The following is a 23,206-nucleotide window of genomic DNA, read 5'->3' on the forward strand; positions in this document are numbered from 1 at the left end:
TATAATCCTGTGAATGCACCAAATATTGCTTTTCAAAGGAAATTAAAATAGTTGATGAAAGGAAATGTAATCTTAGTTGTTACTAGCTCTGCAATGAAAGATATTTATAAGTCACAATACATCAGGTAAACACTGCTAATTAAATTTCAACGTTTAGAATCAACAGATGGACAAAGCACGGAAGACTTAACTATAGCTACGAAAGTAAACATAGCTGTTATCAGCCTTAATGTTTCCCAAGTAAAAGGCTAGAAGAGGTAAACTGGAAGGTGGAAAGAGGAGGAGAGCTGAAGGGAAGGGTGGGGGCCCTGACAACAGGCTCTCCACATACGGTTGTGCAGGATACGCACTGCACAAGAGCACAGAGCTGAGAGGGTAAGTGAGAACTGAACTCCAGTCTGCATTTAGCTTGGCAAGTCATGCCCCTTTAAGAGGGCTCTAATGGCCTAGAGGTAGACGCACTTTGTTTTATATTTCATAAAGGTGTTGCACCCTCCTCCCCCAAGCCAGTTACCCCTACATCTATTCAAAGGGGCTGTCTTTTAACTACAAGGTTAAAGGTACAAAGGTGCCTTATGTGCTAGCAACTGTCCTAGGCAACTATCTTGGAAGGCTGTGTGTATCAGTGAGAATTCTTTGTTTGCAAGGGCAAACCCAAACTACATTAAGTTAGGCTAAAAGGAATGTACTGGGGTGATACTGAGTTAACACAGATCAAAAGAGGAAGCTGAACATCCAGGCCTGAAACTCAGCAGAAACTAAGGGAACATGGGAAGGTGGATGCCCTGACTGACCTCCTACCAGAACCACATGGACTTGAGGAGGAATAGTTTCCTGGAAAGAAAGGAAACCAATTATTCAAAAACTAATGATAACTTGCTCACACAGGTACAGAGTGCAGCCAGAATGGAGTGCAAGGCTAGGAAGTTCCTGAAAAGGAAACTGCCCACTGCTCCATCGGTAAGGACAGGTGCCTGGACATCTCTTATGGGACGATGGCATTTCAATGACTATGGACAAAGCCGACCTGGAGAACGTGGCCTTGGGCTTACACAGGCGTATTGGTCACTTCTTGATTGTCCATGTGGACTTACTTTGCTGCCTGCATGACACTCAGAAACAGTTCCACCCCAGGCCAGCTCACCCCAGTACACACACCAGGGTGGATCTCCTCCCCTGGCATTGCTAGGACATGTCAATGGCCAGAGTCCACAAGCTACAAGGTTTCCTCTCTTTTGCGTCTGTGAAAGTATGCTTCCTTCTTTCATATGGGCCTGTCATTGTTGCTGTCCCTCAAACTGTAATGTATATACTGATAACCTGGCATCTCCTTAAAATACAGATGCCACACTTGTAACAAGTTCCCCTGTGGTGCCCATGCCTCTGGTTCGATGATCACACACTGAGTAGTGAGGCTGTGTAGAAGACCTTGAGTCACTGGGCCCTCTCCCTCAGAATGCCTCTTGACCTTCAGGAAAATGATGGGCAGACCAACTTATTGCTGTGTGCCCCACATGCCTGGCTCTGTCTCTGAAGGAAATTCTATTGCCTTTTACATACCAACTGGACAGAAGTGGGAAGAAAAAAATGCTGCTGAAAACAAAGCAAAAAGTGACTGCAAAATTAAGAATTTTTGCTCTTTGAGAAACACAGATAAAAGAATGAAAATACAAGCCACAGAGTGGGAGAAAATGTTTTCAAATCACGTATCTGATAAAGGGTTTATATCCAGAATATATAAAGAACTCTCAAAATGCAATAATAAGAAAATAAACCAGCCAGTTTATAAAAGGCCAAAGATTTTAACACTTCACCAAAGAAGATAGTCAAGTGGCCAATAAGCATATGAAAAGATACTCAGCACCATTAGTCATTAGGGGAACACAAATTAAAACCACGATACCACTACACACCTATTAGAATGGCAAACAAGCAAATACAATTATTTTTCTGGGGTTTTATGTTGTTTGCTGTGTTTGTCAACTTTTAAAAATAAGTGATTTATTTTTTATAATTCTAGATAAAAACTCACTTTTGTGCCCAATTTTTAATTCATAATTAGTATTCTTTTTCTTAAAAGGACCCCACAAAATCTGAATTCAACCCCAAGCCCTTCCTACACAAGGCAGCTTCGGATTTCCAAAAGTAGACAGAGTGGGAAAAGGCTTCGGAAGTGAAGGGGAGGACGATTCCAGGGGCTGGGGACAGGGAGGTAAGCAGAAAGGAGAAAATAGAAAATTGGGGGCAAAGAGAAGTGAGATGGGACTCCAGAAGTCAGTGCGTGGGATGTGGAGCGGTTTGAGCTTAGGGCACTAAGGCAAGACGGAGCTTCCAGGGACAGACGTGCGCAGAAAACAATGGAAAATGCCAACCCCGCCTCCGATATTCGAGAGCTGAGCCCCGAGCTGAACAAGTTGGGTCCGAAGTCGACCAACCAGCTAGCTGAACGCCGGCCCTGGATCTCACGAACGTCGGGGCGACCTGGAGAGATCAACCGGTCAGTGGGGTAGGAGGAGGGGAGGGACGACCCGCATTCGCCCGCATGGAGGGCGAGTTGGCGCGCAGTTGACTGCTGACACAGAGCCTGCGACTCAACGTCGTAAGGATTCCACGGGGCGGTGGCGGGGGAGGAGGGCATCTCCAGGCCCTGCTTCGCGTGGGATGCGAGCGCTAAGAACCAGTAGACCCAGCGGGTCCAGAAGACGTGCCAAGGCAGAGATCAGGGAGCCGGACTTGCCCAGTAGGTCTTGGTCCCACGCCCGCAGTGCGAGGGCGCGGCCCGGAGAGGAGAGGCGGGGCGGGGCCAATCCCAAGGGCAGGAGCAGAAGGGGCCTGACCACGCCCCCGACAGTGAGGCGTGTCCAGGTTGGAAACCTCGGAGCGTTGTAGTACCCCATTGCTCGGGTTGATCTGGCCCGAGATGTTCTCCGGCCTCTGGAAGATGGAGAGTCGGTGGTTTAGAGAGGGCATGCTGGAGGGCGAGGTCGGAGTGGCCTTCGGGGGTTCGTCCAGGCTGGTGGAGGAACTATCGGAAGAGACGTGCTCCTGCACTACATGGTGTGCATGCCTGATGAACGGGCCAGATCCGAGAACAGAAACCAGCAGATAGCCCGGTGGCTGAAGAGAGAGGCGAGCCCTGCGATGAAGAAGGGAGGAAAGAGAGAGAAGTTTTCAGGAATGGACAGAGCCAGGCTGAAGGGCTCGGGAAAGGATCACAGGAAGTGGGCTGGAGAGTGTGAGGCTAGGAGAGGGGAGAGAGCTAGTGAGCAGGCTGCTGGGAAAGGGGGGAGGGGACTCCTCTCATCCACCTGTTGCTTGTGGTCGTGATTGCAACCCCTCTCAGCTCACCAGCAATAATGGCCGCAATGATGTTGTGCCAGAGTGCACAGAAGGGCCAGCACAAAGAAGGGGCAGTGCCATGTCCTATCTGCATTATCATTGACTCTCCAGATATGGAGGTCACAAATAGGAGGAGCAGGGCTGAGAGAGGTCACATGGTGGAGGGAGAGAGAGAGAGAGAGACATTCCCAACCGGCACAGCTTCCCCACCCTGTGCTATCAGGCACCTCCCCTAGGCCTGAGACACACCCGTGCCTCCAAAGCCTGTGAAAATAGGAGTTTCTTCACCTCCCCACTCAGCATGACAGAATGTGAAGGAATGGAGTAATGGCAGCTCCAGGACTTCCCAAATGGGTCAGTGAACCTCTTACTACCTAGGACATTTGTGCTGACCCCTACGACTCCCACCACTATGCCTGGAATGCCAGATAGATCAGGACTGAGACTTCTTCCTTACAAGGAAGTTGCAGAAGGTGACCTAGAGGGGCAGGAAGGGCGAGGAGCAACACAGGATGGAGAGGAGGATGACACCAGCAGAAAGCAGTATATGGCTATGGCAGAGGTAGATGCCTGGCAGAGGGTGAGCAGGAGAGGAAGGGGGAGAATTCCAAGTTACCTACTACCGCCTGTATCAACTGTACAGCCCCCTTCATTCCCCCTCCTCTGTCTTTCTTACCCTGGCCCATTCCTTCTTCCATTCACTTTCTCCACGCTCACAGTGCTCTCCTCCCACGCCCATTCCTTCCCCATATAGCTGTTCTTCATGCCCCATAGCCCTCTCCACCAGGTCTGCAGAATGCACACCACTTAGGTCACCCCAAAATGGAAAGAGGCCTGTAAGATAACAGAAACATCATAGTCCCCTTTCCTCCTCTTTTCAGTCTCTTTTGGGACAAGTGGCTGTGTTTTATGTGCCTTTATGGCCCCAAAACAACTCTTATCTGATCTTCATCCTCCCATTATCCCATTGTTAGAACATCTGAAGTGAAGCATGGGGGCTTCTTTAGTGGCAGGGCTTAAAGTAGGGGGTGAGGAGCTGGGAGGGACCATATATGGGGCATATGCATAGCTTTGTGTGGGCCTCCAGATGTCTGTCTGTCTCTCTGAGTATCTCAGAGAGGGGAGAACTTAGTGGAAAGGGGCTCCTCCTCCAGGAAGCTTGAAGGAGCACGTGCACCTCCCCACAACCACTTCCTTCTCTTCCTGGCCTTCAATTCCCTTGTTGCCACCCCTGGAATGCTCCTTGCCCAGATCCTCCCAGAGCTGCTTTCTTTTTGTCATTTGGGTCTCAGCTCAAATGTCACCTCCCCCAGGGTCTTCCCCAAAGCCACACACACACACACACACACACACACACACACACACACACACCATTCTGTATCACAGCCCTTGAGGTATTTTCTTCATAGCACTCACTGCTGATTTTATCTTACTTATTAATTTGTTTACAATTGGTAATTGTTCTCTCCACTTGCCCCCCTCCCAAACCCCCCCAGAATGTAGTCTCCTTAGGGGCAAGGCCCTTGTTTTTTTCCATCTCTGTATCTCCAGATCTTAGAACAGTGCCTGGCACATAGAAAGCACACAATAAATAAGTATAAAATTGATTGAATTAAACACAGAGATGCTTGGCTGGTCAGGAAAGGACTTTTATTGCTGACTGATAGCCCTTTTTGTCCTGCTTGCTGCATCTTCTTGCGCTGCTGGTGCCCCAGCCATAACTGGCCCTGCCCTGTCTTCTTCCCCAACCTGCAGGAGCCCTCTGCTCCAGCTTCTACAAATCCGCCACCACGGCTGCCTTAGGTCCCTCAGTAGTTATGAGTCGGCTGACATGCTGAGGCTTTGTTCCTAGTCACCAAGCCCAGTTCCCAGCAGAACTGGCCTCTGCTTTTAAAGACTCCCTTTCCAACCAGTCCCACCCCCCTTATGAAGCCACATTTGGAAACCACAGCTCCTTTAAGCATTCAGTGCCCTGAAAAGCCTCAATACAACTCCACCAACATTTACTGAGGGTTTCTCATATGCCGGATATGTGCTAGGTGAATCTCCAAAGTCATGGACATGCCGTACACCAGTGCCTTTCTCCCTCTGAGTCTCCCAGAGTCCCTGCACCTCCTGTAGTTGGCATGGGAGTTTCTGTCCTGGGCAAGTTGTTATGCATGAGCTGAAGGGAAGTTATGAGGGCCCTGCTCAGGGAAGGCCTTGTGCCAGGCCTGGGCTCCACTCGCCAGCAACTGTCTGCTCCGCTCTGTCTCCATCCTTCAACTCCCTCTGGCATTGTACGAGGGCAATTTCTCATCTGGAAGCAGACACTCTGGATGCGGTTGGGCAGCAACAGTGCTCTCTGTTCTCTGCCCACTGCTTGGTCCAGTGTTTCTGTGAGAAGACCAGGATGAAGGCAAGAAAGGCCAGGAGGCTTACCAGCCAACCCATGATCCACAGCTCCTGTTTCTTCACCCAAACCTGGCGTCCAGAGCTGGTGTGAAGCCCAAGGCTGAGACTGGGCAACTGATTATTGTACAGTTGGGGGATTTGCAGGCAGAGATTTTGGAGGCCAAGCTTTGTGGCAAGAAAGGCCTGTGGGCTTCAGGGGGCCTCGTCCCCAGCTACTGGCCATCTTCAGTCCCTCAGACTCCTCTGCCAGGCTGTTTGGCTGCTTCATAATATCGCCCTCCAACTGTCATGGAACCCTGGCCTCCAAGAGACCCCAGAACCCAGCTCCAGCCTCTGGCTGCAAAGCCACACCCAGCACATATTCCTCTGGTACTCAGACCGAGTGTTTTTCTCAGAGAGAATAATAGTTAAAATGGGTGGTGAAGAAAGCAATGAAGCACTCAGTCATCTGGGAGGAGGGCAAGATCACACACACACACCACATTCACCAGAAACATACATATACATATTCACACATGCATATACACACACAGATTCTCTGATAAACACACTCTGGATTCTTCTGGAAGAGAAGAAGTGGCTTGAAAGGACACAGGAGGCACACGAGAATGGAATCTAATACTTTCTAGACTCAAAGGGCAGGACGGGTCGTGGCTGTAGAGCCAAGCAGGGTCCCTACTGGTCTCTTGGGTCCAGATCACCATCTTCTTTGGATGGGTGTGTCTCTGCTCATCGCTGTTGGCTATTTTAATCCTAGGGCATTATCTCCAATGCAGGCCTTTTTAACTGCATCAACCTAGCTTCATCTTCCTAGGCTGTGAGCGTAGCAGGGATACTCATTGGCCAGGGGCTCAGCCAGCTCAGCACCCATTAGGTGTCTCTGCACTAAGCCTCTGTCTCCACTGGCAACTCACTCAAGCCATCCTTATTCTCCTTCGTTGCCTGAGTTCAGACAGCTCTGTTGTCATTGGCTGCCTTGTCCTGAAGCTTGGTCTTTATTAGTTGCCACTAGAGGTAGTGTTTCCACAGAAAGCGAATCCAATGGCTAGATGGGCTTTGCCCTCTCCATACCACACTGCCAGTTGTCCCAACCTGTGCCCCCTCCCCAGCCTGCATTAGGTTTGGGGGGCGCTAGGGGTGCTTGAAGAGGGCCCAACAGCCTCAAGGAGCTTCTGGTGCTGACGAAGGTGCTTTCTCCTTTCATGTTCCCCTGTGACTTCACACACCAGCTGGGCAGGGAAGGCCCCAGGAAGCCCTTTCAGCCAGCCTGGAGAAAGAGAGAGAAGGGCCCAAGTGGGGTCAGGGCAGGGAACAGGTCAGGACCGAAAGGAGGCACCATGGGGTCTAATGCCTGAGTGTCATGGTGAGTGTAAGAATTAAGAAGCCTAGAAAGGCCTTTGGAGGCGGAGGTGACAATGGCATGAAAGAAGGTCAGGATCACTTCTCTGTCAAGCCCTTTAATGGCTGCTCATCTCACTCAGAGTGAGAGCCAAAGTCCTTACAGAGACCTATAAGGACCCACATGGTCTGGTCCTCGTTATCTCTATGACCTCATCTACTTCTCTCCCCTCTAGCCACACTTACCCCCTTACCGTTCCTCAAACACACCAGCCACAGGGCCGTTGCACTGACTCTTGCCTCTGACTGGAACACTCTTTTCCCCCAGATGCCGCATGCTTAAATTCCTCACCTCCGATAAGTCATTGCTCACATGATGCCTCCTCACTAAGTCCATCTTGACCACCTATTTAAACTAGTAACCCACCCAACTCTGGGACTCCTGACCTCCTTGACTCTGCTCCACTTTTGTTTTTCCATAGCATTTATCGCCTTCAGACACACTATATATAATTTACTTATTTATCTTGTTTACTCTTTATTGTCTCTCCTCTGCTAAAATGTATGTTCCAATAGCACAGGAATCTCTGTGTGTTTGGTTCACAGTGCCCAGAACGGAGAGTGGCCCCTCATAGGTGCTTAATAAATATTTATCGAATGAATAAATAAAAGAATCTCTCACCTTCAGGGCTTTTGTGCAGGTGCTTGGGGGGAGCCCTGGACTCCAGACTCCGTCCCTCAGTCTTGGCTGGTGCAGAAGGCTCTGAACACAGATCCTGGGAACAGTCTAGTTGGAGTGGGTGAAATTTCAGTGGGATCAAGACTCTTTTTAGCTTCTCCCCGATATTCCCCTTAGACTCACTTTTCCTTTCCTCCTTACACTAGCAGTTACTTACCACAGTCTTCATAGATGGTGTCCGGGGAGCAGGGAAGAGGGCCCGGCGTGGGGAAGGCTCCCAGCCAGCGCTGCATGTCTGATCTGGTGGGGACATAGGGAGGGTCACAGTTGGTCCAGGAGATCTTACTGGGGATTAGGTAGGGGCCACAGAGGAGAGAGGTTGGGAAGGATGGTGGTGAGCTCTGAGGTCAGGTGAAGGTCCCAAAGGAGTTTTCTGAAGGAGGCACAACTCACAGCGACGAAGCTTGGAGTAGCCGGTGGGTAGGGCGGCCCTGGTGGTTGCTGAGAAGGGAGAGGCGGAACGTAGGGGGCCCAGATGGGTCTGGAACCTGCTGGGCCTGGACCAGGGAGCGATGGGCATAGTCCAGAACCTGTAGCCGCTGCCCACTGCCCAGGAAAGAGGAAGTTCAGAGGGAGAGTAGAAGTCCGGCTGGACTCCTCCACCCTACCACTGCCTGGGCTCCCATCCTCTCTGGTACCCACCTCTTGGGCTGAGTGATGAGCAGCAGGTCACTAAAGAGCAGCAGGCAGAGGGGAGTGAAGCGGGGGCGTGAAGTGAAGAGCACGCCCCCCCTCCGGCACCCTAACTCCGTCAGCTCCCCCTGTAACTCCAGGCGTCTAGACCAGGAGACCAGAGGCAGGGCCTGTGAGGAAGCAGGGAAGAGGTTCTGCCTTCTTCATAGCAGCACCATCATGGGGACAAGGAAGGCAGGGAGTCTGGGCAGAGACTAACCTTGACTTTGTGGAAGCGCAGCCTCTGGGTGAGCCGGATCAGCTCCTCAGTCTGCTTCATCCGCCCCACCTCAGCACTGCAACGCTCAATGATCTGGGTAAGGGGAGCTGAGTCACCCACCCCTACTCCCTTCCACCTCTTCCCCCTCTCCCTTCCCCTCCTCACCTCCCCTGGCCTCAGCATCCCCCCTGCCCACCTTGCTGATAGCACCCAGGGCCTTCTGGGCATTCTCATGGCGGCTGGACCCCTCCTCTGTCTGGTGCAGGATATTCTGAGGACAAGGAGGAAGGGTGATTGGGCCCCAGCTCTGCAGCCCTGGGATTCAGAGGGGCTGCCGCTCAGAGAACCATTGCCTGGCTTGCAAAAATGCTCAGTTTGGGGTTCACAGGACTGAGAGACCAGCCTCAACAGGCTGAGAGACCTCTCCACTAACATTACCTCCCTAAGCCTCAGTTTCTCCATCTGTAAAATGAGGACAATACCCACCTAACCTACCAATAGTATTGTGAGGATTCAGCAAGGTAATAGAGTAAAGAACTTAGCACAGTCCTTGGCACATAGTAAATGCTAAAAAGAGGGTTGCTATTATTTTAATAATTATTAACTACAACTATTAGTACAAACCATACAGCATAGTGGTTAAGAGTGCCTGGATTTAAACTTTTTCTCCATTAATTATTATCTGTATGACCTTGGGCAAGTTATTTAAGCTCTCTGTGCCTCAGTTTCCTCATCAATAAAGTAGGGTCAATAGTAGTTTCTACCCTCATACAGTTGTTGGTAAGGTTAAACAGGTATGTAGCGCTTAAAACAATGCCAAGCACAGAGCACTCAATAGCTGTTTAACTATTAAGATTATGATTATGATTATCTTGCCTATAGCTGGGATGTATAAAGCTGAATAAGACATAAAGACGCTGATCATCTTGTTGGGAACGCTTCACATCGAGATCCCTACACTGAATAACCTGGTTTAGGGAGAAGTTTCTGCTCTGCCATAGAAGACAATTTGTCGGGGAGGATGGATGGCTCAGTTGGGTAGAGCGCGAGCTCTGGGCAACAGGGCTGCTGGTTCAATTCCCACGTGAGCCAGCGAGTTGCGCCCTCCACAACTAGAATGAAGTCAATGAGCTGCTGCTGAGCTCCCCGGTGACTCCACTCGCAAGGGATGGTGGGTTGTGCCCCCTGCAACTAACAACAGCAATTGGACCTGGAGCTGAGCTGTGCCCTCCACAACTAAGACTGAAAGGACAACAACTTGACTTGGATAGAGCTGATGAGTCCTGGGAAAAACAAACTACTGTTACCCAATAAAAAGTCCTGTTCCCCTTCCCCAAAAAAATCTTTTAAAAAAAAGACTATTTCTCAACCCTTTTTTTTTTGTCACCCTATTATGGAGCCTTTTTAGAAATTGTAATACCACGGATATACTGTATATCTATGTACCACAGCCATTGGCATATTTAAGATTTTTTCACTCCTCAAAGAACAAATTTTTGCCTCCTTAGGGGCAATATTACCCCCATTGGGGAGGCAAGCAGTGAAAGACTCAGCTGAGGAGACCTCAAAGACCACCCACCACATTCCCCCTGAGACCCAGAGAGAGGAGACTTGCCCAAGTTCACTCAGACAGTGTCAGAGCCAAGTCTAGAATTCATGTCTCTAGCCAGGGGCTCTTTTCCTGCACTCAGGTTGCTCCTTGAGACATTTGGGTAGCTCCAGGCAGGGCTTGGTGGGTCCAGATTGGGAGGTCTGATTTGGGGGAGTCCTGTGTTCATGGTGCGATGGGAATGGTGATGGCTGGGCAAGAGGCCCTATGAGAGTCTCCAGGGGGGTTGGTGGGGCAGAAAAGGCCCCCGGCCAGGACAATACCTGCAGCAGCATGCGCAGCCGCGTGATGCGCTGAAAGGGCAGCAGCAGGAAGGAAGGCAGCGGGAGCCGCTCGCACTTGGGGAGGCTCTGCAGCCGACGCAGCTCCGTGGAGAAGCGCACATTTGTGTCCCTACAGAAGCAGACCCAGGCAGCTGGTGTCTCATTTGAGGCCCTGATCCCCCAGCCTGCCCTGGCCTTGACCCCAATCCTGCTCCCCAGCTTCCTCTCACATGTGTGACCTGGGCCCTGCCTCTGGGACACTCACATGAGGCGGCTGTAGGTCTCCTCCTGATACTGCTGATTCCTCACGTAATCTATATACACCGAGAAAGGCCCCACGGCGTGGGCATGCACCACGTCACACAGGTCACTGATGTGAGGGGAAGCGCGCACACGGGACAGTAATGTCCCTAGAAACCTGAATGAGTAGGGGAACAAGCAATGAAGGGGGGGCGGAGAGCCAGGTCTCCTGGGTTCTCGAGGGAAGAGCTGGGCACTAACTGGGCCCATGGAAAGGAGACCCTGGAACAGGGCACAAACTAAAGGGTGCTCAGCAGCCCAAGGCCTGGTTTGCCAAGAGGATGGGACCCCACTGACCGCTCGCTGACTTCTTGAACTCTCTGCACATTGGAGAAGAGGGTGTGGTGATCCCGGGGGGTGAGTGTGTCCCGGAGAGCCTGGCTCAGCACAAATGTGTCAGTCAGCAGCCGCAGGGAGCGCAGGTAGGAGGCCTCAGATGTCACCACCTCAAACAGGCTCTGAGGAAGGAAAGGCAGTAGTGGAAAGCCCAGCTCCCAGCCAGTCCAGGGCCCAGGTCACAGTCCGGCCAGACCCCAAGTGTGTCACCTCCTGCATGCGCCTTTCTTGGGGGCTGAGTGTGTCCAGGAGACCACTGGCTCTCACAACTGGAAGTTCCTGCCACAGAGTGTTGCGAGGTCCAGGGGGCCGGGTGAAGGTGGGACCTTCTCCAGGATTTGTTGGGGAGGGACTCCCATCCTCACTGACCCCCCACAGCTCCTCTGACAGCACGGCTGCTCGGTAGGTCTGGTACAGGGGTTCTGGAGAACAGATGCAGCACATCAGGGAAGTCCAGGGCCCTAGAACCCTTCCCTCTGCTTGATGGTCACAGCAGGGCCCCCAGGCCCAGAGGCCCTCACCGTCCTGCAGGGGTAGCTCCCAGTTCTGCTCTTTCAGCTCTTCCAGCCCTTCCCCATCCCTGTGGAGAGAAAAAGGAATGGAGCCCCCCCCAGAGCCACCACCGTTGCACATCTCCAGGGGTGTTACCCACATGATACTGTGTTTCCCCGAAAATAAGACCTAGCTGGACAATCAACTCTAAAGCATCTTTTGGAGCAAAAATTAGTATAAGACACAGTCTTTTATTTTATATTATATCATATTATATTATATTTTATATAAGACCCAGTCTATTATATTATATTGTATTGTATTATAAGGACCTGGTCTTATATTACAGTAAAATAAGACCGGGTCTTACACTAATTTTTGCTCCAAAAGACGCATTAGAGCTGATTGTCCAGCTAAGTCTTATTTTCGGGGAAACTTGGTAGTGTAAACTTATATGCAAGGACCCTGGCAGCTCCCCAGACCAAAGCCCAGATTCTTTTTTTATGTGCCTGTTTTATGGGAGACTCTGAACTAAGTGGGCTCCAACCATTCCTGTTATCTCAACTACTTTGTACCAGAGACTTCCAAGTCTTTATCTCCAGCCCTCTCACGTAGCAACCATTGTCTGGAATGCCCTATTTGGGCCTCAGTAAAACTCAACATGATCAAACCCAAACTCATACCTCCCCACCACCCACGGTTCTGTTTTCCTGTCCTGGTCATTGGAATCACCACACACCCATTCACCTGAACTAAAAACCCAGGAGAATGAACACCAGTAAATGTTTGTTGAATAAATGAATGGGCTCAGATCAACTCTTATAATGGTGGTGAATCTAAGATCATTAACAAGCCCAGATGACACAGAAGAGATGTTCATGGCTGCCAAGTGGATTTGCAGACAATAATTGCAATAGAAGCTTAATGTGAGATAATTAAAATGGATCACTTCCTAGGGGCCAGCTCTTTACCAATGTCATACCAACAACTCTATGACGTAGAGTTCACAGATGAAGATGCTGAGACCCAGAAAGGTTAAATGACTTATATCAGGTCACATAGCTGATAAGGGACAGAGCTGGGATTAGAAACCAGGGCTGCTTGTCGCTAGAGCCCCAGCCCTTCTTCACTCCACCTTTGTGGAGGTGGGATTTAGCAGGACCCAAAGGTGAGTTTGCCCTCAGGTAGGAGTTCAGTGTGGGGATGGTTGGTACCTGCCCTCTATGGTTGCTGAAGGAGTATTCTGAGGAGCTTCATCCAGACTGTCTCCTGGAAAGAGAATCCAAACTGAAGAGAACAAACCTCCAGGATCCCCATCTCAGGACTCCTGACTCTGGCCCCAGCAGAAACTGTTACTATAAAAACCTACAACGCACATCAGCCCCAGAGCAGCAGCTGGTAGATGAACAAAAAAGCTCAGGGTCTGTTGGAGGTTGTGGTTTGTTGGTTTTTAGAATGCTTCCTCTCCACCCCTTCCCTTCCAAGCCAAGGGATCCACTCCTCCAGGTCTGTACCTGTTTGGATTCCATCTTCAGAAGGCAGATCGAGATCTGACTGTGGGGGATCCCCAGAGATGGTGGTGTCTTGCCTGACCCGAGTTGGTTTTGGGGGTTTGAGAGGTGGCAGGAGTTTGCGCTCAGCAGTGGAGCGGTAGGATGTGAGGACCACTGGTGGGTGACTGATGCTGGGAGGGCTGGGGCGGGAGCGGGAGGTCCGCAGTGGGGAGGCTCGGCAGGGAGCCCTGGGACCATCCTCAAAACCCCCCACAGGGACCCATCGGAGCTCCAGGCCAGGTCGGGATACATGGCAGACACAGGGGCAGCAGGAAGGGCAGGCCAGGGCAGCATCTGTGCGAGATAAAGTGTCTTAAGGAGAAGACCCTTGGGGCCTGGCTTCACCCTGCCCAGGCTTCCTCCCTCCCCTTAACCTGCCCAGCAGTGGGAATATGGTCCAGCCCCAGGCATCTAGCCCTTCAACACTGACTCTCTTCAAACCCCTAGAATATGGAAGCCCGATTTTCCAAACATGTAATCCATTTTTGAAAAGGTAGCCCCTGAAAGTACTCAGGCTTAAAGCGTTGAAAACAAAAGAAGATGAGCTGGACTGAGCCCACCCTAGCCCCATGACGTGCTTACCTAGAGTGCCATTCTCCTGAGATCCTCTTCCTGTGAGGACGCCCTGGGTCGTCTCTCCCTCCCCGTTCACATCCACTCCCCCTTGGGGAGCTGGGTCCAGGACGTCTGTAGCCTGAACCCTGCCTTCAGCTCCCCATTCAAACTTGCCAGCCAGTCTCCGCACAGTGCCTAGAGCAGAGGCAGAGCCATCCTGGGCAGGGACACGGGGGGCTGTGTGAGGCAGGGGCAGAGGTGTGCGGGGTGACCCAGAAGGTTTGGGTGGAGGGACTGGAGACCTGGGAACAGGTTCTGGGGAGATGGAGCGCCTGGACACTGGACTGGGGGTGCTGGAAGGCGAGTCCGGGGAAGTCTGGGAGTCGAGGCTAGCTTTAGAAGCTGAAGGGGGCAGAAGGGCAGGGGGCTTGAGGGAAGAGGCTGGGGGCTCCCAGAAGATGGGGGTGCACATTGGGGTTGGTGCATCATTGGAGGTGATGGGAGGTTCTTGTGGAGAGGAGCCATTGTGGGGGGGTCCTGGGGACTGGGTAACACGGGTTCGAGAAGGGGGACGGGGGCGGATGATCCGAGGGGGCTTCTGGGTAGGGGGTGTTGCTATAGGAAGAGACTGGTCTGACATCTTCCTTTGAGCTCTTCAAAGGAGTGGGGTGCTCTGCTGGAGTCATCCCCTAAGGAAGAGGGAGGGAGAAAGACCCTTATTTTTGCATACCCCACCACCACTGCCCTGCCAATGGGTAGACTGAGGATTCTGAGAAGAAATTGTTTGCAAGCAAATCACCCATGATTTGGGAATCAGGAGGGAAGGCTAGTGCACTTTTTCTTATCATTTCCACCCCTCCTTCAGATTTGAGGCCCTTTGACCATCCCAGCAGCCTTTTTTGGCCCTCGTACCCTCCGTTTCTCTATGTCTTTTGGCTTCTGCTGCCACAGTCAGGCCAGAGAAGACAGTGAGGCTGGGGTGAAAGTGCCTGGGTAGAGACCCAAGTTGGGGGGAGAGGGTATAAGAGAACTGGATCAGTAAGGGGAATTTGGCTCCACAGTATAGGCGCTACGTGTATGCCTGATGAGTTGTGTGTTACATGTATGTAGTGTGTATTGTGGAGGTTTGTGTGTGTGGTTTAAGTGTTTGTGGACACAGTATGTGTGTGCTGTTTCTAGTGCTATATGAAAGGAGTGTTGTATGGGGTGTTTCAAGAGTGTATTTGTTATATGTTTACTGGGTGGGTGTGCAGTGGGAGAGTGGAGTATACAGTGTATAGTGCGTGGTGTAAGAGGGGTGCAAGGTTTTGTGTGTGTGTTATGTGCTGTCTGTGTGGGAGTATGTGCAGTGTGTGTGCTTCTGTGCACGCGCACATCCATGCCTGGGCTGTGAGGGAAGCATCACTATTTCCCTGCTCCAATGGCCCTCCACCCCCCATTTCCCAGTTCCTCTCTCCGGACTCTCCCTTTCCGGATTATTTTTAGTCTCCTTTTCCTGCCATGAAGATTCCTGGAGCCTCTGACCCCAAGAGACCAGGCATGGTCTGTCCTGCCCCATCCTCTTATTCCTGCCTGCTCCCCTTCCTCCCATCTGGTCACAGAGAGAGAGACCTCAGTGGAAGCCTGGGTTCTGCCAGGATGCCTGGAGGGTAGTGGGGAGATTAGACAGAAGGCGAGGACCAGTGGGGCTAAGATACTGGGGGCCTATGTTTCATTTTCTGTCTCTGGAAATGCGGCTAGAATCCTGAGAAGGCTGCAGGGTCAGGACTGGGAGATGAAGGTGACCCCCAACTCCCTTCAGGAGTCAGCAGGGGAGTCAGACCCCTCCAAGTCCCCAATTGAGTTCTGGAGAAATGATTCGGGGTGGGGGCTTGGGGCTGTAGACTGTGAGTCTTGCAGCTCAATGGCTTCTGTATCCTGGCAGGAAGCCCCTTATCGAGATGACCCAGGCAGCGGCCTCCTCAGCTGGCCGGCTCCTCCCCAGGCTTGCCCCTCAGGGATCCCACCCTGCCTTCTCAGGTACCTTCATTTACTTCCTTTCCCACCCCCCACTCAGGCGTCTCACAGGGACCCAGGTACTCAGCCCAAGCACTCACCCTTGAGTCCTCTCCACTCTCAGTCACCTCCCAGGGCTGAGTGAGTAGGAGCAGGAAACAGGAATCCGATCCTCCTCCCAACCGGACACCCCCCCCCCCCCAAACCACACCACACTCCACATGCGCACACTGGGGCTCTGGAAGATGATGGACCCCGTGTCCCGTGTTTTAGAGGTTAACAGGGTCTGGGGAAAAGCTGGAACTCAGTTGTGGACAGCGGGCTGTTCTGTTTGTGCATGTTCTGTCTGTATTGCTGTGTGGATGGGGGCTCATAGGCTGGGGGCGAACAGGGGTGGGGGTGAGGTTGGGGTGGAAAAGGCACAGGGCTGGGCTGACAGTAGGACACCTCTGTACCAGCTAAGGGATGGTGTGTGTGATCTGCACACACCAGCTTCACACCAGCTTGTCTGACCACCTCTCCCACACCTCACCCAATAGCCTGTCCCTTTAGCTTCCAACCTGTCTCCGTGGGTGAGAACCGGCCCACCATTTCATACCAAGGGCCCCCATCCCCAGAATTCCTCCTCCCTAACTCGACATTAGCTCCCCCTGAATTTACCTTTATCTTTTTGGAAGCGGTTTCTATTTTCAGCCTGTCCTGACTGCCCCTTGGAGCAAGGAGTGTGGGGCCAGGTCTCCGAGTGTCTGTTCCTGTGTTTCTTGGGCGGCAACTGAGGGCCCAGATTGAGATCTCCACAGAGGAAGCCAGTTTCTCAGCCCCACCCGGCCATTGTGTCAGGCGTGTGTGTGTGTGTGTGTGTGTGTGTGTGTGCGTGTAGAAAGAGAGAGAGGGAGAAAGGCCCTGGGGTGGGAGTGGGGAGGTGGGAAGGAACATCTGAGACCTGTCTCCTTCAGGTAGATTTGACTTTACTGAGCCCCCTACCTACTCACCATTCTCAGTCCCTGTCTCTCTAGTCCCAGCCTCTGACTTTCCCTGTCCCACGGAGAGGCTTTGATGTTGATTGGCTGGGAGTCAGTATCCATGGGGGTTGGGGGCAGGGGTCCCTCTCACCTCTAATTGGCTCTATGGTTGAGGAGCTGAGTTCCAAGGCTGGGGGGTGCGTGTTATAAAAACAACTGAGGGGGTGGAATGAGCCACACCCCAGGCTGGGAAGTAGGGTAGTGGGAGGAAGATTAAAAGGGTAGTTATGCACTCTAGGGCTTTTGCCCATGCCCAGGTGCCTGCCTTTGCCAGACCTTCACACACACACACACCCTCCAAACAAAACACTGGAAAGAAAAGCCAGAAAGCTGAGATAAAAATGTCTTAACGTCTTTTTCTTCAGAGTAAAAGCCAGAGCCCTTACTATCTTCCCTCCTCCCTAACCTCTCCTCTCAACACACTCCTGCCTCAGGGACTTTGTACTGGCTGTGCCTTCTCCCTGGAAGCCTCCTTCCCCAGCATCCCATGGAATCACCTCACCTCTTTTAAGTCATTGCTCAAAGATCACCTTCTCGATGAGGCCTGTCCTGCCACTCTTTAAAATTGCAACCCATAACCTCACACCACATTCCTGACCTCCCTTTTTTCCCCATAGCTACCATTGATTATAACATACCATATAGTTTATTATTGAATGGACATGTTGATAGTTAATAATCTTTTACATTAGAAAGTAAGCTTCCCAGAAGCAGGATCTTTATCTGTTTTATTCATTGATGTATCCCAAAGTTCTGGAACAGGGTCAAGCATATAATGGTGCTTAATATTTGATGAATTGAACCTAATTGAATTGAATCCTCCCCACAGCTCTCTACTCCCCTGACTCTCTTTCCTTACAGACCATTTCCATAATTTTGTTGATTCCTCCAGTTTCCTATCATACACACACACACACACACACACACACACACACACACAGACACACACACACACACACACACACACACACACACACGGACTAGGCACTTAACCTCCCAGCCCTCACCTTTAGATCCTTTTGGGCTTCCTGGGAGAGGAAATCTCTCCAAGAGCACCTCAGAGACCCTATCAAGAAAGCTAGATACACATGTGTAGCCAAACAAATCCTGTTTAGTATTGTTTTCACCAAAATGGGAAAATCTTTATTAGTTCTGCTGCTTACAAAAATACCATTTAAAAAGATAAAAAGACGAACCCAAAAGTGCTTCTTGTTAGCTACAAACATGAGTGGCACTGGTACTGCATGAACATCCCCAGGTCTGAGTGGGGATGTGGGCAGAGGAGAAATAGGATGGCTGAGGCCGCCCGTGGACCTCTACCTGTCCTCCCTGGCTGGTCTGAGCTTGTTTCCTCTTCTTCTCTCTGTTCTGGACAGACAGAGCCACGTGGAGGTTTTCACCTGTTGGGAGGTAGAAAGATTTCCCCCCACTCCCAAAGTCAGGACACCATGTTTTGGGGAATTGAACCTCCCTGTAGCTACACTGAGAATGTTCTAACACTCCTGACAAAGAGGTTCCATTGGGCCCACTGCTCAAAGCAACCACTAAGATAAAAACCATGACTTTTCAGATCTATACAAATCACCATCTATTTATTTATGCCCCATCTCATTCCAAAAAGAAACTGAACTCTGAAAATCATATCATGTGGTATACACCAGATTGTTTTTGCACATATTTATTGTACAAATGTTTTTGCAAAGGTACTGAAGGTTTTTAATATAATGATACATTCTCCCTCCACCCCCACAAAGCAAAAGATTTCTATATTTCCATATTCCAAAGGTGCGATCATAGTTCCAAGTATTCTGCCTTCTTCTCTTAGCATTGCTTTATAACCATTTTTCACGTTGCTACATGGTCTTTCTAACTGTACCTTTTCCTGGGATGCAATATTCCATCAACTAGATTTTGCCATCTTGGTAACAACAGTAGAAGTCTTCTAGGAAACTCTCCATCCCCCATCCCACTCCATATGGTTCTAGTGGGATGGCCAAACATAACAGCCTTCTCCAGGCCACCTGGCCCAGGTTTGGTCAATCACAGTATCCCATTGCTCTGGCCAGACACTGGCCCAGGAATGAGCAAGTCTCCCAAGCCAGGACAGCCTCCTGCCCTGGGCCTCTGGAAAAGAACAGTTATCTCTTTCCTCTAAGATCACAAAGCAGGAATAATGTAAGTCTGGAGCAATCTGTGTCTTAGCCTTTCTCCCTCCACAATGGAGGAAACTAGTCAATAGTGGGAGAAAATGATCCCCAAACCTGAGGGAAGCTGAGCCAAGAGATAGAGGGGGCCTGACAACATCATTTGAGCCCCTTGGACTGCCTGGGTTCCTGAGCCACTGAACTCCCTTTTGTGCTTAAGCTAGTTTGAGCTGGGTTTCTGTCACTTACTGCTTATAGAACCTTGAACATTATAATTCATTCCCTAGTGCAGGATATTTGGGTAGCTTCTAGTTTTTGCCATTACAATTAATGCTGCAGTAAACATCTTTGTGCAAAACAAAATACTTTCAATTTGAAATATGGTTAACAAAGTCATCCTAGAAGCTTCAATGGGTTGGTTTTGATTTTGCTTGAAGATTCTTTTCTGGAAAGATAGAAGAGTCCTCAGATCTTTCTTTCTCGTCTTTTTACCTCCATATCAGGTGGCTTTGACCCTTCTTCAGTTTTCCTTATGTCATTCACCTTGTTGTCAGGAAAGGATTCATGGAGGAGAGGTACTTAGACTGTTCCTTGAAAATCAGGTAGTTTGGACTTGCCCACAGGCAAGGCAGGGGTGACCATTTGGACAGACCACAGAAGCATAGGCACAGTGAAGAAACTACGCCCATTTGGAGAACTGTGAAAGGGAAGCTTAGCTAATATAGAGAAGGGTAGAAGGCTGGAGGAACAAGTAGAGTCCATACCATGGGCAACCTGACAGGGCAGAACAGGCACTGAAGGTTTCTGAGCAGGGGTAGGAGATTGGACAGCAATAGTTTTAACCAGTTCCATACCCATTCCTCCCTCTTCTGGTACCAGCCCCTGGTTTTCCTTTGGGGACCTGCCCCTCCATTATTCTAGGTCCACATGGCCTATTCTGGCTCAGAAGCAGCCGGTCAACACATTCTCTCTTCCCTAGTTACTGAGAATGGTTCAGGAATAAGCACTTGACACAGTGGGGCCAAAGCATAATTAACGCACGACTGCTACTAAAATTATTGGAAAAGAGACTCTACTCTCTCTCTGGTAGATTGTTTTCAAAGATAGCTGCAACAATCTCTCCCATCACAAATGCCCTTTTGCAATGTGACTTTGTCCCTCCCCCCATTAAGAGGAAGACTCTATTTCCCCTCCAATTCAATCTGGGCTGGCCCTCTGACTTGCTTTGATCAAAATGCAAAAGAAGTTACACTGCCTGATTGGGGCCTAGACCTAAAGAGGACTGGAGGCTTTCACTTTGTGTTCTCTTAGAAGCCAGCCACCATGTACAGCTGTGTGCGTTGGACTACTGAATGATAAGAGACCATGTGGCAAGAAAAGCCACTCAGAGAACTGGGATGCCCTAACTATCATCTAGGACTGAGGTCGTAAGACATGTGAGCAAGGCTATCTTGGATCCTTTAGCCCCAATCAAGCACCCATCTGACACCACATGAAGCAGTCCCACTGAGCCTTGCCCAAATTCGCTCAGATACAAATAGATGGAAACACATACCATGTTCATGGATAGGAAGAATTAATATAGTTAAAATGTCCATACTGCCTAAGGCAATATACATATTCAACGCAATTCCTATCAAACTACCAACGACGTTTTTCACAGAAATAGAACATCTAATCCTAAAATTTATATGGGACCATAAAAGACCCCGGATAGCCTCAGCAATCTTGAGAAATAAGAACAAAGTGGGAGGTATAACAATACCTGACATCAAATTATACTACAAGGCTACAGTAATCAAAACAGCATGGGACTGGCATAAAAACAGACACATAGATCAATGGAACAGAATAGAGTCCAGAAATAAATCCATGCCTATATGGCCATTTAATCTACGACAATGGAAGCAAGAATGTATGGTGGGGTAAAGACGGTCTATTCAATAAATGGTGCTGGGAAACCTGGACAGACACATGCAAAAAAATGAAGCTGGACCACCTCCTTACACCATATACAAAAATAAATTCAAAATGGCTTAAAGGCTTAAATGTAAGATCTGAAACCATAAAATTCCTAGAAGAAAATATAGGAAGAAACTTCACAGACATTACCCGGAGTAAGATTTTTACTGATATATCCCCTCACGTGAGGGAAGTAAGAGAAAAAATAAACATGTGGGATTACATCAAACTAAAAAGTTTTTTTCACAGCAAAGGAAACCATCAATAAAACAAAAAGGGATCCTACTGAATGGGAAAAGATATTTGCCAATGATATAGCTGATAAGGGGTTAATATCACAAATTTATAAAAAACTCACTCAACTCAACTCCAAAAAAACAAACAACCCAATTAAAAAATGGGCAGAGGACATGAAGAGACATTTTTCTAAAAAGGACATACAGATGGCCAACAGACATATGAAGAAATGCTCAACCTCACTAACCATCAGAGAAATGCAAATAAAAACCACAATGAGATACCACCTCACCCCAGTCAAAATGGCTATCATCAATAAATCAACAAACAACAAGTGCTGGCGCGGATGTGGAGAAAAGGGAATGCTTGTGCACTGTTGGTGGGATTGCAGATTGGTGCAGCCACTATGGAAAACAGTATGGAGGTATCTCAAAAATCTGAAAATGGAACTACCTTATGATCCAGCAATTCCACTCCTAGGTATCTATCTGGAGAAATTCAAAACTCCAATTCAAAAATCTTTATGCACTCCTATGTTTATTGCAGCACTATACACAATAGCCAAGACATGGAAACAACCGAAATGCCCATCGGTAGATGACTGGATTATGAAACTGTGGTACATTTATACAACGGAATATTACGCAGCCATAAAGAAGAAAGAAATCTTACCATTTGCAACAACATGGATGGACCTAGAGAACATTATGTTAAGTGAAATAAGTCAGAGAAAGACAAATACCATATGATCTCACTTATATGAGGAATCTAAAGAAAAGAATAAGTGAACGAACTAATCAAAAACAATTTTGGAGACATAGAGGAAAAACTGAGGGTTGCTAGATGGGAGGGGGGTGGGGATAAGGGGGAAGGTGAGGGTTTAGAAAACAGTCGGTAACCACAAGATGGCCACGGGGTTTTGAAAATTAATTTGGGGAATGTAATCAATAATGTTGTAAAGATTTTGTAGGGTATCCGATGGACACGTGTCCCATTTGGGAGACCACCTCAGGGATGATGTAGATTCCTGATCACTGCACTGTACACCTGAAGCTGAACAATAATGAATGCCAACTATAATTTTATGTATATATATGTATATACTTACAAGAAGCAGAGTACAGCATTAGGAATAGAGACTGAAAATGTAATGGCTCTGTGCGATGTCAGAGGGATAGTGGATGGGGAGAGGGGGTTCACACAGTGTGAGAGATATAAATGATAAACGTCTAAGTATTACTTTGTCTTGTGCACCTGAAACTAATAATAAATAAAATTAATTAATTAATTAAATTAAAAGCCCTATTTGGTTTCTGGGATGGCCAAGAGTTAGGTCCAGAATGGCTTGGGGGATGTTGGGAAATCACAGGCTTTTTAGTTACCTGAGGCAGGGGTGAGAAACATCCTGTGATTCAGGCTAGGAGTAATCTTTAGGATTCAGAAACTGACCAAGTGTAACCTGAGCTAAGGAGTTAAGAAACTAGGGAAAAGGAGACTTAAAATTTCTATAGTGAGGGAGGCTTAAAACGTTTGTAGTGAGGGAACTCTCCCATATCAAGAAGGCCCTCCGAGTCTAAGTCTGGTGGCTGCGTCATACTCAGGTGAGCCTTCTACCTCCTTCTCCAACCTCAAATGACATCCCCTATCCTCCTGCCTTTTCTCTCTAACCCTTTTCCTCAACCCCTTCCCACCTAGCTTCCTTAGTCTCTTTTATCAGAACTTCTTCCGTGATTAACCATTACCCGACTCATGAGCAAGGGCAGGAGTTCATAATCTCAGGATCTCTCCCACCACTTGCTGGCCCTGTACAACCTAAGCCCAGGTATCTAAATCGCTGTCTCGGTGTGGCAGGTCTTCACCTCTATCTGGGTTGCTGAGGATCAAAAGAGCGTAGGTATGAGACTACGCTTCCTTGTCCTCCAGCAGGAACTCCCGTCCCCGCGCCACTCCGCGCCCGCAGCCAGCCACACCCGGACGCTAGAACCTACATAAACTTTATTCAGCCTTGGGAGAGCTGTTCCGTCTAGTAAATGCGT

General features: G+C 49.4%; 1 protein-coding gene across 4 annotated transcripts; it reads right to left on the reverse strand.

The window, feature by feature from the left end:
- Positions 1-4,967: 4,967 nt before the first annotated feature.
- Positions 4,968-16,594, reverse strand: ARHGEF15 (Rho guanine nucleotide exchange factor 15). 4 transcript variants are annotated; one of them, XM_019745218.3, is made up of 16 exons: positions 16,466-16,594; positions 13,838-14,499; positions 13,217-13,549; positions 12,917-12,971; positions 11,732-11,790; positions 11,421-11,632; positions 11,172-11,332; positions 10,840-10,992; positions 10,575-10,704; positions 8,899-8,973; positions 8,703-8,795; positions 8,453-8,613; positions 8,204-8,356; positions 7,968-8,050; positions 7,754-7,858; positions 4,968-7,000 (listed from the first exon to the last, which is right to left on the reverse strand). In XM_019745218.3, exons 2-16 carry the CDS (start codon positions 14,448-14,450, stop codon positions 6,849-6,851), a joined length of 2,538 nt encoding a protein of 845 aa, XP_019600777.2. In that variant the 5' UTR covers positions 14,451-14,499; positions 16,466-16,594; the 3' UTR covers positions 4,968-6,848. The 4 variants fall into 4 exon arrangements, with proteins under 4 accessions (XP_019600777.2, XP_074175870.2, XP_019600775.2 ...); XM_074319769.2 differs by lacking the exon at positions 16,466-16,594 and adding an exon at positions 15,907-15,988; XM_019745216.3 differs by having other exon boundaries at positions 11,421-11,790.
- Positions 16,595-23,206: the final 6,612 nt, after the last annotated feature.

The sequence above is a fragment of the Rhinolophus sinicus genome, chromosome 12 (assembly GCF_057876585.1).
Source record: "Rhinolophus sinicus isolate RSI-liver-muscle chromosome 12, RSI-T2T, whole genome shotgun sequence".
Classification (NCBI taxonomy): Eukaryota; Metazoa; Chordata; class Mammalia; order Chiroptera; family Rhinolophidae; genus Rhinolophus; species Rhinolophus sinicus.